The following is a 13,343-nucleotide window of genomic DNA, read 5'->3' as shown; positions in this document are numbered from 1 at the left end:
TCACGAGGGTCCACAGGCAACCACTGGCCAGGCTCTGCCAGCACTGGGACAACACCGACCACAACAGCAAAACACCCCAAGAACACAACACTGTGACAGCCACACAGCCAGGGTGACATCGGGTCACAGCACTCTGTCACCTCCCCAGCCACAGCCTGGGGAAGCCTCTGTGTCCACACTCCTTTACAGCTAAGGGAATTCCTTCAAACAGCAAGAATTCTGGGAAAAGCCTTCTGGATAAAAGCCCCAAACAACAAACCAGGACAAAAAGCCAGCGAGAACAGAGGTAGTGTGCGTGTCACCATTTTAAGGTTTTTCCACAAGTTTCCTGTTTTAAATAGAGACTTGTGTTTGTTCTGTAAAAAAAAAAAAAAAAAGTAATGAATAATTATTTTGAGTCTTTGAAACAGAGTATTTCAGCATTTTAGATATAGATAGATAGAGATACAAATATCTATCCATAACCACACACAAATCCACGTTATTACACTTGGCAAACAGTACTAGGAAGAGCATCCTGCAGGACAACAGGCAAGTCACACACCAAGTCCTCCTCTAAGCCATGCAACACATTTTATTTCCCTTGTGCCCTTCACCATGACCCATCGTGGTTCTTTCCTCCCCTCTGGGAGACAAGGAGGGGACAAGGAGGTGGCACCAGACGAGCTGATAAAACAGCACTGATGCAATGAATAAATGCTGAAAACCCCCAAAATCCAGCCCCCTCCTCCCCCTGCAAGGCATCAACTTTTGCCCATCCAAAGCGTGTTTTTCAAGCTCCCAGGCAGAGGTTTCAGCCCGGGTTTGGAGGCTCCGTCCACGCTCCTCAGCGCGGGCTCCCCGAGCACGGAGCACTCGCTGGACACGGCCTCCTTGGAGTCTGTGATGGTGGACACGTCCACTTCACTGGACAGATCCTCAGAGGACAGGTTCAGACACCCCAGCTTGGCCAGGGAATTGGATCTTTTCAGGGGAGAGGACACGGTGAGGCCGGCCAGGCGCAGCCTGGTCTCGATCTCCTGCGTGCGCTGCTTCACCAGGCCGGGCTTGCCCCGCACGCTGTGGATGCTGTCGCTGCTGGAGCTGCGGGTCAGGTTGGAGCTGCGGGAGGAGGAGGGGGTGTAGCAGATGGTCTTCAGGAAGTCCTTGGTGAAGCTGCTCGTGTGCTCCAGGCGGCACCCAGTGGGCGTGGAGGTTTTCTGGGAGATCCCCTCCAGGAGGCGCCTCACCCCCAGCTTCTCCGCCTCGCTCTCGGCCTCCGCGGGCGCCAGCGGGGCCGGGGCCAGGAGAGGCACGAGGCTGGCATGGGACATCAGGTCCTCGCTCTCCTCCACGATGCTGGAGTCCATCCTGCCTGCAGAGGTGTCCGAGGGCAGGCTCTTGAGGCGCTCCAGCTCCTTGGTGTGCTTCCTGACCAACCCTGCTTTCTGCAGCTGCAGCAGTGACTCCTGGTGCTGCATCAAGTAACTGTTGGCGCTCGGCTTTTCCAAGTCCTTGCTGAACAGCAGGTACTTCAGGTCCTTGGTGGGTCTGGGGTCCTTTCTGGCCAGAGAGTCTTCCCTCACCATCTCTGTGTGAAGGAGGCTCCTGTCACAGTGGGAGTTTCTCCTGGGCAGCAGAGTTTTTTCGGGGGTTTTTGGCGCATCTTTCCCTCTCTCCAAAAGGCCGCAGTGCTGATCCAGTGACCTGCACGTGCCGGCCTCCACAGCCCCGGCTCCCGGCGCCAGGGGGAGCGGAGCCTCGTTGTGTTTAGTTCTGCCAGGCTCCTCGGGGGGTGCCCTGCTGGGCAGGTGCTCCATCAGGTGGGAGTGCAGGTGGGACAGGAGGGGGGGCTGGGTGCAGATGGTGCTGCTGCGCCGGGCGCCGGCGCCGAGCCGCTCGCACTGCTCCCCGAAGGGGTCGGGGGCCAGCCCCGCTGAGGAGTACATGCAGTCCGTGCAGGACTGGTAGGAAGGCTTCACCTTGCTGAGGATCCCAAACACGGCATCGTGCTGCGGGAGAGAAAACAGGCACGGATCAGTGAGCACGGAACAGACACCGGCACGGCCAAAGAGATCCAGAACAAAGCCCATTTCCACCTCAGGCCCTGCAGCAGGAACTAAAGCCACGTGCTTTCCCAGCAGGCAGTGTCTCCAAGGAATACCTACCGTGCCAAGCGAGGGTCATGCAAGCAAGCTGCCCACAGCACTTTACAGGGCACTCACTGGGCACTCTCTGGCATCTACATCCACAGCTCGGGCAAGCAAAGCCCTGGTCAGAAGCGCCTCGAAAAGGGAGAAGCTCATCATGGAATGAAAGGCTTTATCCAAGTCAAATGAAACTGGGCTATGAGGATGAGAAGAGCAGTTTCACTTGCAGCAGAGTCAGCCATGCCAATCACCTCCACCTCACCTCCATACGCACCTCAAAATCCTCTGGGCAACTCCTTTTGCTGTTGTTGTTATTCAAGTTCTCCCTATTGAGCCTGCTCTCCTCCTTGTGCATGGACAAACGCCGCTTCCACTTTTCCATGGGATTTTCCTCCCTGACACCGTCCTCCCCTGGCTCCCCATGGACCATCCTTCCCTTCCTGGGGCTGAACTCCAGTTTCTTCTTTGCCTCTTTCTCACAGAAGCCACCCAGCTCTGCCAGCGGCTCCGCTCTCTCCGGGGCCCTTCCCGTGTCCAGCAGCCTCCCCTGGGGCAGTGCAGAGGGAGGCTGTCCCACCAGGGCATCCCGCTCCAGCTGCTCCATGGGGAAGAAGCCCTCCCTGTCCCCGGGGATCTTGTTCTCCAGCAGGGTGTCCGAGAGGCGGCGGAAGCAGTAATGGAAGCCCACGGAGCCGTCGGAGGCAGCGCGGTTGTCCAGGTAGGCTGACTGGGAAGGCATGTCCAGGTCAGCCAGGCGGTTCTCCAGGTCGATGTCCAAGCTCTCCAGTAGGAAATCTCCCGACCCCGCGGTGCCGTCGGTGTTCTGGGGCAGGTTGCTCTCTGCCTGCTGCTTCCACAGTTTATTGTGGCGCTGCTTGCTGGGGAGAGGACAAGGACACGGTGACTGCCCTGCAGGACACCCAGTGCCAGGAACTTCTAACATCTGCACAGCCCTGAACCCAAGGGCTGGGTCCAGACCTGAGATCTCCCTTGCACAAACCACCTGCAGCATTGGGATTTTTTCCCCTCCATCTGGCCATTCCAGAGCAGTGCTCTGAGTGGGATCAGACCTTGGGAGACCCCTCAGGGCACAGAAGCTCCCTCAGAACACAACATCCCTCTGCACGTCCTATGGCACAGCTCCTGATGAGCCAGGGGACAGAATTCTCTCTTCTATCCCTAGAAGATAAATACTACAGCCCTTGCAGTGACAGAGCCCTGGGGCTGGCACAGAACCACGAACGCTTTGCCTCTGGAATGGCCCGAGCTCAGTTCTGCCTCATAAAACAAGAACAATGCTGTGCTGACCAGCACTGGCTGCTGAGAAACCCAAACGTGCTTCCCAAGCACGGAGAAACCCTCACTGAATTACACCAGAGCAGCTCTCCCAGCTAATTTCCATGCAGGGAGCCTGGCACAGGGAAGATTCAGGAAAAGCACAATTTGCCCAGGATTCTGCCTGTGCTTTTCTAAAGGGACGGTTCAGGCTACACCCCTCACACACCTGTGAGCATAACAGAGCCCCATGGAGATCCAGCAATCCTTTGTGACCCACAAGCAGCTCCTTGCCCTCCCCTGATGGCCAGCCTCACCTGGCATCCAGGATGCCCTCGTACTCCAGCAGCTGCCGCATGAAGCCGGCGTTGGGCCGCGTGATGCTGCGCTTCTGCTTCACGTAGTTGTAGGCCTTCTCCAGGGACCAGCCAAACTCCTTCATGGCGTAGGCAATGACCGTGGAGGCTGAGCGGCTCACGCCCATCTTGCAGTGCACCAGGCACTTGGAGTGGTTCTTCCTGCACGAGGACAAACAGGACAGTCAATCCCATGGCAGTGGCTGTGGCTGTGTTATGGCTTTACCAGAGGAGGGAGAGCACTCCCTGCTCTGCCCACCCCGCATCATGGCTCTGGAGGGGAGCAACACTTGGGATTAGGAGGGTCAGGAGAAGAATCCCATTACAGAGAAGCTGGGAGATAGAGATGGGCAGCCTCATTCATTTCAGAGACCACCATGAAGCTCCTGCCTGTGGTCATTAAAGGAGAATCGCTCAGCTAGGGCTTTTCCCAAGCTAGAGACTTTTCTCTACTGTAAACATAAGAAAAAGAATCATAACAAAAGATAAACACCTGCTGGATCCGTGAGAAAGCCTGGGACGAGGTGTCTCCTTCTCTGACCAATGAACTGTCTGTATTTTGTTTTTCACAAACTATCTTATTTAAACCAATGGGTTTCTTCAATAAATCACTCTCTCTTTCTTGCTCTTCCTTGCTGCATGCAAGAGGGAGTCATGTTACTGTGTCTTTTCACCACTCCCTAACCCCTTATACAGTAACACCTGCCTCCATCCAATTCTTTGGGATCACTGGGAAAAGGCAGAGTGTAGAGCCCAGTAGGGTTTGACAGGCTCTGTCTGCAGGTCCAACACAGACACGGCTGGAGCAGCTCCAGAACTTCTCCAGAAGAGGAAACATCCTCATTTCCTTTCAGAAGCAAAACAGAGCAGCCACAAAACTGCTGGGCTGGGAACAGGTTAATGCAGAGCAGGAAGGAGCTCTGGGAACACGGAACGATGATGCCAAGGCCCTGCAGCTCGTGTGGCTTCCTGAAGGCCCAGGATGAGACAGAGAGCTGGGATGAGCCCTCCCCCAGGGCAGGGTGCCAGCACTCACTTGGCCTTGTTGATGAAGTGATAAGCCTCGTTCCAGTGAGCCAGCAGGTCCGTGGTCTCCTCGTCGTACACGCGGATGTTGTGATAGGAAAACAGGCCTGGGAAGAAGTTGTCGATTTCCCGGGTGACGTTGAGGATGTAATCAATGCTGGGGGCACAGGAGAGACACCCTGAGCTGCCATGGGCACCACACAGCCACTGAGGGACACTGTGAACACATGGCACCCAACCCAACAGAGCTCCTCTAGCCTTAATCCTAAACCCCCTACAGACAGTGACACAGGCACACAGCGGGCCCTTCTGCCACCTCTCCCTGCCAGCACATCCCAAGTGTCCAAACACCCTGGGCACAGGAGGGAGAAGTTTATTTTATCCCATTGATTGTCTCTGAGTCTGTGTAAGCCAAGCAGGAACTCCTCACTGTAGCTCTGTGTGGGAACACAACCCAGCAATCACCAGCTCCAGCTGCAGGTTTCAGCTGCAATCCCATCCCTTCCCCTTCTTTCTGACTAAACCATGAGAGTCACATGCTGTCTCTTGATTCCTGCCAAATATCTCAGCAGGGATAACAATGTACCTGAGAATCAATGTCCAGATTGATTTATCACCTCCTATCACTGTGAAAAATCAAGGACACAGGATATTTGTCTCAGAATTTGTTCAGCTTTGCCTTTGGACACTGCATATCCCAATGCAAGACATAATCATTAACACCCTGCTTGATTTCCTTGTCCCAAAATGTGCAGACATCTGCTCCCAAGGAACCCAAATGAAACATTTTCAGCTGTGCTGAAATTGTGAAGAATTTATGTCCCACACATCAAGGTTGGTGTAGGCCTTGAGCTGGACCAGCAAATATTTATAGGCAGAATTTTCCCTGATCCAAAAAGTGTGGCAGGGAGTGGAGCCAAGCAGCACCATGGGGATGGCAGAGACACCTGGAGCTGCCTGTCCAAGCAGGTGAGGAGTTTGCTCATCCACAGGCAGCTCTGCTCCATCTGCATGGAGATTTTTCCTAAGTGCTGCAAGTTTTCCTCCTCTGCAGCCTGCAGGAATTCACAGCACTGGGAGCACTGGGGGATGGAGATCCTGATGGATTTCACAAATGACAAGTTTTGTTATTTTCACTCTGTGTTGGTGATAAAAGTGAGGTTGGGGATTTCTCCATCAAGAAATCTAGTGGGAAGTTTGGTTGAGAATGGGCCCCAAATCATCCCTAGAGCCTACAAATGTCCTCTCCAGAGTCCTGGGGGAATTGCAGGCACACAGTGGAGGAGCAGTACTCACCCTGAGCCCTGCAGCTCCTCCAGGTTGGAAGCATTCCACTCAGAGCCCTGCAAGAGCCACCAACACAAGCACATTTCCAAGGGACCCCAAAACAGCCCTTCTCCCCAAGCTTCTGCAGCCCCCCAGCCCCATCCATCCTCCTGCCTGGCTGGAATGCTGGGAGCAGCCTCTGAGACAGGAACAGGGCTTTGATATCCTGTCCTGAGCAGGCAGGGACCTGCTGGAGGAGGGACCAGGGCACAGCTCACACACAGAGGGAGTTCTAGGCCAGGCTGTGACTGAGCTCATCCCAAATCACTGCCCCTGGCCACTCTGGATTTTTAAAAACAAGGATAAATGGTTCAGGGAAACAAAGTGAATACACCTGTAATGCCACACATGAGAAGTGTGAGGCAAATCCTGAAAGCTCTGGGGGTGGCCACACCTTGGATTCCCCCCTAACCTTCACAAGAGAAAGCTTTGAACTGTTCAAAAGAAGGTTTTGCCCTGAAACACGAGCACTTCCTCTGACTCTCTCCAGAACAACAACAAAAAGACCCAAGAGGCACAAACTGTTCATCCCTGGGAAGTCTTTGTTCCAGAGGCAGAGCCTGGTTTTGCCTGGAGTACCATCTAGTGGCAAAGGATTGGACACAGCACAGCAGAGCTCTCCTGGAGCTCCTGACACTCACCAGGTACAAATGATCAAAAATCAGGGATGGTTTGTCCATCTGACCCAGGATCAGCAGCATTTCATTGTCTATAAATTCCTTGAATTCCTTCAAGTTGCAGTTCATGTGTTTCTCCAGCTCGTTTCTGATCTGCAGAGTAAACACAAAGGGTGGCACTGCAATCTTGGTGTCCAACAGAAACATTTGTGGGCACTTCCCTGCAGAACACTTCTCACTTTTTCATTAAAAACAGCAACAGGGACTCAGCCTTCCTGGGAGACCAGGAATTTCAGTATGTGGCATCTCTCCAATGATCCCAGAATGGTTTATGTGGGAAGGAACCTTAAAGCTCATCTCATTCCCCACCTTCCACTACCCCAGGTTGCTCCAAGCCCCATCCAACCTGGCCTCAGACACTTCCAGGGATTCCAGCTTCTCTGGGAATTCCATCCCAGCCCCTCAGCAGGAAGGATTCCTTCCCAATACCCCACCTATCCCTGCCCTCTGGCAGTTAAAACCACTGTGCCTTGCCCTGGCATCCTGGTATTCTAAATCCCCAAACTAAGAAGCTGTAAATAAAGCTTCAGATACAACAACTGAAGGCAAAAAAGTATTTTGGGATACCTGCTCTTTAAAAATAATAATTTGTGAGATAAGAAACAAGAGCTTGTCTGCAGCAGGAGCAAGGAACACGTCCACAGACAGACACATTCTCAGCTTCCTCCTACCACCTGCATGTTAATAACCTCCCTCAAAAACCAAACACCCACCCCAAAAAGAACCATTCCCACTCTGATCACGTCTGCACTGTGGGTGGATGGATCACACCAGCCTGGGGGATGGATCCAAACGAGCTCTAGCCTCGATTTGTGATTTTCCATCCATAAACTCACCAGCAAAATGCTGTCTGCAAGGTTCTCTGACATTTTCACAGGGAAAAAAAAGGAAATAAAACCTTAAAATTTAACTTGAAAGTCACTCAGTTGTTACTGAGGTCCTGAAGGACAGTTCTGATGCTGGGATTATCCTGATTTCTCAGGTGAGGTAAAGCCAGAGCAGTGCCTTTCCAGAATGGTTGAAATGCACATTCCAAAGCCAGGGACACCCAGGAACACGGTGCCTGCTCACTACTCTCTAGAGAGGGAGTCTGGCAGGAAGAGTAAGAGTGAGAATTTTTAATTTTTACCTCCTTGGAAGTCACATTTTCCAGGTCTTTGCTGGTCATGATGCTCCGGAGCTTGGCTTTAATTAGGCGCTCGGTTCGCTCCCTTTCCGTGGGCCTGGGGAGAACAGGAACAGGAGAGGATGATTGGAACAGGAACAGAAACAGGAGAGGATGATTGGAACAGGAGCAGGAGAGGATGATTCCAGGCTGGCAGCACATGCACAGCACTGAGGAGTGAGGCAAAAGGGAATTTTTATGAGAATAATGGGGAAAAAAAACCAAAAGAGCTTGTTGGCGCTCACACGCTACATCACAAATTGAAGTTTTAGGTCTGAGTGTTTCACACAAATTTTGTTGCTTTTGCAACCCCAGAAACGAACCAAGCCAGGAAGAAAAGGGAGAAGGGGGAGATTTCCTTCAGGAGCCAAGCAGATTTTTCCAAATCTAAAGTTGCACTGACTTGTCAACAAAGAGGGCTGGGGAGTCGGGCCGGGTGGACTCCAGGTCCTGCATGGCGTTCCACTCGTTGATGCAGCTCTGGTCTGAGCTGATGCAGCTCTCATAGTAGGTGGCCCACACCAAGGCCACCCCCCCTGGGAAGTAGTTGTACCTCCTGGCAACTTCACAGGCTTTGTGGAGGATCTGTAAAGCAGACCTGCAGGATGGGAGAAGAGGTTTAGGGCACTTGTGAGCAGATAAAGCAGGAGCTGAGAGAATTTCACAGAGGAAAAGTGATTTTCAGCATTAATTGTTGTAGTTTGATCTTTGAAAGCAGGAAATTTATGGTGTTAGAGCTCAAAGGAGCACAAACTGCACCTTGGGGGCTTCTCACAGCAGGGCTGAGGCAGGGGCTGAGGTCTTCTCCTAATTAACAGGGAAGAAGGAGGCACAAGTTGCTCTGGGATCTAATCATTAACCAACTTGTGCAGCCAAAGGAAGATAAAGAACAGGGACAATTTTCCACCACCTCCAGCAAGGAGCCTGATGCATATTTACAGCATTCCTGGCCCCTGACAGGCTCCAGGGACAAGGCCCAGATTGGGTCATTTGTTTTTGCAAATCCTAACATTACTTTTTCCTTCCTTCCCTCCTCAAATTTTTTTTTTCTTTAAGGCTCTACTCTAAAGTTGCTGCACTGAACACATCAACCACATCTAAGGCTGACAACAGGAGGGGCCAAACTCAAAACTGACAGAAACAGGAGTTTCATTTGTTTCTGTACCAAACCATCCCTAGCACAATATCCTTCTCCACATCTGTATCTCCTGCCTAGGAGATGCTGCAGGGACAGGGATCTCTCCAGGCTCCAAGGGGAGCAGCACTGCCCAGGCAGAGGGAGATGCAGTTCCATGTGGAGCAGCCTCTTCAGGGAGGAATTTGCTGGCTCAGCCACCTCTGCTTCAGGGGTTTGGAATGCCTGCACAGGGGAGGGGTGGCAGGAGCTGGAAGGTGAATGGGCACCTGGGGCTGCAGGAACCCCAGGAATGGGGCAGGACACAGGGAATGCCACAGGCTGGCAATGGGCCCTGAACCTCCCCTGTCAGCCAGTGAGAGAAACATGCAGAGAGGAAATTCTTGGTCTGTAGCTCCAGGAATTCAAGCTCATCTTTCATATTTCTTCATCTCCTTGGTGCCACCTCCCCCCTGCTGAAGGGCACAGAGCTGCTCTGAACTGAAGCAGCAGATTCTGGTTTGGGACAAGGATTCCCACAGCCCCCCCTGCTGCAGCTCACTGAACACCCATTGTGGAGAAGGCTAAAATGCAGCAAAAATTTACTGACAGAAAGAGGAGTGTCTCCTTGAGCCCAGCCCCTCACATACCACATGGCTTGCACTGACACAGGTTTGAAGATGTGCATCCTCCCTGCAGTGCTCACGCTGAAGCCACTGTGGAGAGAGGGAAAATTGACTCAAAAATTGCTTTTCTCTGCACCCCAACCTGCCCTCTACAAACAGCTACTGCACTGGGACACTCATAGGCAAAAAGAATCAGGATGAGAATTTCTCTCACTGATTTTCCAACCTCCCAAGTAAGAAAGGCAAGAGGCTGCCAGGAGGGAGCTCCAGTCCTCAGTGGGGGCTCAGAGCATTCCCTGGAACCACGGGAACAGTGTGAGGGCAGCCAGACAAGAACTCACTGCTTGAGTAAGAGGACTCTGCAGCCATGAATCCAAAATGGGCACTTCATTTGCAAGGTGATGGAGATTCTCTCCCAGAGCAGCCCCCAGGTAGGGAAGGACATTCACATTTATCCTTTTAATGTGGTTTCTTACCCATCCCCATCCAGATGGATTTTAGTATCACTCCACAGGCGAAGAACCATTCCTATAGTGCAGCTTTTACTGGAAGAGAGATGGAGAGACAGGAAGTTAAATATAGGCCATGATGTGGTCATGCCAATAGCCTTAATTATTAATACTCTTTAATTTTTAAAATCCTCAAGCCTTGCTCTAGTAATCCCTTGTCATATTTTAGGCCATCAAGTAAAACTGGAAGCTGGAGTCTGAAGGTCTGACAAGGTGATAACTCATGGTGATTGCTCCATGGGAACACTCTAACAGGTGGAATAGATGAAAATGGATTTTAGGGGCTCATCTGACCCAAAAGAACACTTTCAGTTCAGACAGGCATCTGGCAAGAAAACCAGCTGTAATGAAAAAAACCCTGCTATAATGAAGGCCAGGAACTTCCAGCCATAAATAATTAAGCTACTGAGATATTCAGGTTTTAAAGGAAATTGGGATGCAGACAGCAACAGAAATCCATCCTTCCCCTTGCCTCACATCAATAATCACCAGGAACCAATTAATGCCAGCTTGTTTCAGAGTGGAGGTGACATGGCAAACTTCCCCTGCTGTGGCACACCAAGGGAATGCCACGTGGGAATTTCAGAGCAGAACAGAGGAAGCATCAAAGGAAGTGACAATAATCTGACCAGGAAGGCAAGGCTGGGAACTTCCCTACATATCCCTCTGCTGTGCAAAGCTTCCCCTTCCCACTTTCCAGGGGAAAACACCACTAAGGTTTTCCAGAATTAAACAAACCTCCCAGAGGCTGCACCACAAGGACAGGGCAGCTTGTTAAATCCTGGGAGAATACACACAACAGGCTGGCAGCTCCAGCCTCTGCCAAACCAGCCCCTTCTCCCTGAGCCAAGAGCTTCTCTGCCTTGGTTTACTCACCAGAACTGCAATAATCTCAGAGGGGCTGCGATAACAAAATATTTCACTTGCTTTTCCAAATACTGTGTGCTCTTATCAGGCAGACAAAAGGAACAGCTCGTTGCTGACACAGTTGTTTGTTGGTTTTGGAGCTACTTCTGCAGTATTGTTTTTTGACGTTATTTGGCAACAAAGCTACTCCCCAAAAGCAGCTCCATTGCATCATTCCATCAACACACTGGAGTCTGGGGGAAAGAATGAGTTCCAGTTTTGCAAATGTGTCTGCAAGAGCATTTTGCAGTGAGGAGGCAGCAAACTCCAAGGCCTTTGATTCCACAGAGACTGAAAACTTGCTCGAATAAAAACATCAGAAAACAGCCCCGTGTCCTTTCTCTTGCTGTAATCTGCAGGTGCAGGTAACCCAAGTGCTCAGGGACAGTTTGGTGCTGCCAGAGAGCCCATCCTGCCTGGCTGCCAGCTCAGACCTACCTCTCCTTGCTGGAGAAGTCCACTCCCAGCAGGATGTTCTCCTCGGTGTCCTGCCGCCCGCTGCTGTACACCACCACCATGTAGCGCACGCGGTCGCTCCACACGCTCTCCAAGCGCACGGCCTGCAAACCACCTCTGCCTCATTAGTGCTGCCACTGCTGCACAAGGCTCTGAAAGCTCTGCTTGTGCCCAAAAGCTTCATTTAGTGCAGGGTGGAAGATACAGCAAGGCTTGTTGTCGTTTTGGTTTTTGGAGATTACCCGCTCCAGTTTGGGGAAATGTTGCAAAATGTAACCCGAAGGTTTGTTCTGAAGTTTCAAGCAGGAAGTGTAAAAATATTGGTTATGCACTGAGCTGAAAACAGGCAGGCTCAGAGGATTCTCCCACTCCCAAACCTTCACTGAAATAGCTCAGGCCTGCAGGAGGCACAACTGACATCAACTTCTCTGCAGAGAAGTGACTTTTACAGCAGATTTTTATCTGCATATTTCTTCAAAAGAAAACCCAGCCCAGCTGATGCAATTTCAAGGCTGATTTAAAAGTGTCCAAGAGAATCAGCAAGCTCCTGTCTCTCCTCCTGTATCAGTGTTTGTCAGCCAGATGGAAAATTAAATCTAACAAAACACATTTCAGGCAGAGCAGTTCCCTGACCCAACTCACACCAGGACAAAAGGAGCAGGGCAAAAGGAATGGTCAGGAAAATGGGGTAGGACTGCAAACCAGCACAGAGTTAAGGCAGCTCTGAAATCTAGGATTTGCCAATGCTCTTCCTGCTCCTCTACAGGTCTGTTGCAAACATTTCCAAGAGAAATGAGAGCAGGAAAATGCACCTGTCCTTACCAGTTTGATCCTGTCCTCGCAGCGCAGGAGGTTGATCATCACCTGGAGGTGCTGGGGCAAGTCACCTGCACAGAAAGCAGAGCAACCATCAGAAAGGAGCTCTTGCTGCACTAGGAATCAGCAGAGTCTTGACCTTTAAAAAAATTGGATGCTTCTAAGTCAAAAAATACTAATTAAGGGAGGTCAATTAATTTTGCTGTCCCAGAGAGCCCTAAGAGCAATAAGATTCTTGGATGGGTGAGAACCCAACCTTACAGTACTTGGAAGCCACAAAATCAACTGAAACCACCTGTGCCTGGCACAAGTGGGGATTCTTTTCCTGTCACAGCACTCTAGAGATGACAGAAAGGTTTGGCCATGAGTACAAATGAGAAAGAAGAGGAAAACCTCTGACTGAAAAACAGGAACAAAGAAGTAAAGAACAACTTTGAGCTGTGAATCACCCCCAGCATGGTGGGATCAGCCTCACAGAGGGTGCTGCAGGAATGGCCTGGTTTGGATGATGGAGCCCTTCTGCCTCCAAGTTCTGCTCATGCACTAAGTCCCTTCAGCTCTAGGCCTGTGGGTACATTTCTGTTTGGGGAAAGCAGACAAAAGGAACAAGGAATCTACAGGAAAACAAACCAAGTTCCCATCTAATAACTCAGTAATGCACTCATAACTTTCCATGGGAGATAAAATTCCTTCCGTAGGCTGTTTGCTGGGTATGTGGAATTGCTGACAGTTAAAGAAACCCAAAGCCAAGCCTGGCATTCAAACACCCCCTTTGTGCTGGAGTGTTTGCTAAGCAGCACCACACAGTACCACACTGTGCCTTTCCCACAGGCTCCTGCTCTCCAAAAGCCCCAAAACCCCAGTTCTTCTTGCCAGTACCCACCTATTCCCAAACTGCCAAAGGCAGAGGGGATAAACACTGGGGAAGCAGAATCCACTTCCTTGAATGTCCTTATCTGCAT

At 51.2% G+C, this 13,343-nt stretch overlaps 1 protein-coding gene across 3 annotated transcripts in view; it reads right to left on the bottom strand.

The window, feature by feature from the left end:
• Nucleotides 1-368: 368 nt before the first annotated feature.
• SSH1 (slingshot protein phosphatase 1) overlaps nt 369-13,343 on the bottom strand; it is a 30,359-nt gene continuing 17,384 nt past the window's right edge. For 2 of the 3 annotated variants that reach the window (XM_079322512.1, XM_079322513.1), the window contains 12 exons: nt 12,388-12,452; nt 11,548-11,669; nt 10,171-10,239; nt 9,719-9,784; nt 8,358-8,552; nt 7,919-8,012; nt 6,754-6,882; nt 6,083-6,129; nt 4,797-4,943; nt 3,722-3,922; nt 2,404-3,007; nt 369-1,991 (listed from right to left, as the gene is read on the bottom strand). In XM_079322512.1, coding sequence (XP_079178638.1) covers nt 744-1,991; nt 2,404-3,007; nt 3,722-3,922; nt 4,797-4,943; nt 6,083-6,129; nt 6,754-6,882; nt 7,919-8,012; nt 8,358-8,552; nt 9,719-9,784; nt 10,171-10,239; nt 11,548-11,669; nt 12,388-12,452 — 2,987 coding nt within the window. In that variant the 3' untranslated portion in view covers nt 369-743. Of the gene's footprint in view, nt 1,992-2,403; nt 3,008-3,721; nt 3,923-4,796; nt 4,944-6,082; nt 6,130-6,753; nt 6,883-7,918; nt 8,013-8,357; nt 8,553-9,718; nt 9,785-10,035; nt 10,149-10,170; nt 10,240-11,547; nt 11,670-12,387; nt 12,453-13,343 lie in introns of those variants that run through there. The other variant, XM_079322514.1, reaches the window with a different exon arrangement.

Source organism: Erithacus rubecula, assembly GCF_903797595.1.
Source record: "Erithacus rubecula genome assembly, chromosome: 19".
Taxonomy (NCBI): Eukaryota; Metazoa; Chordata; class Aves; order Passeriformes; family Muscicapidae; genus Erithacus; species Erithacus rubecula.
The sequence above is the reverse complement of the archived record's forward strand: the minus strand, read 5'-3'. Positions and strand labels throughout refer to the sequence as shown.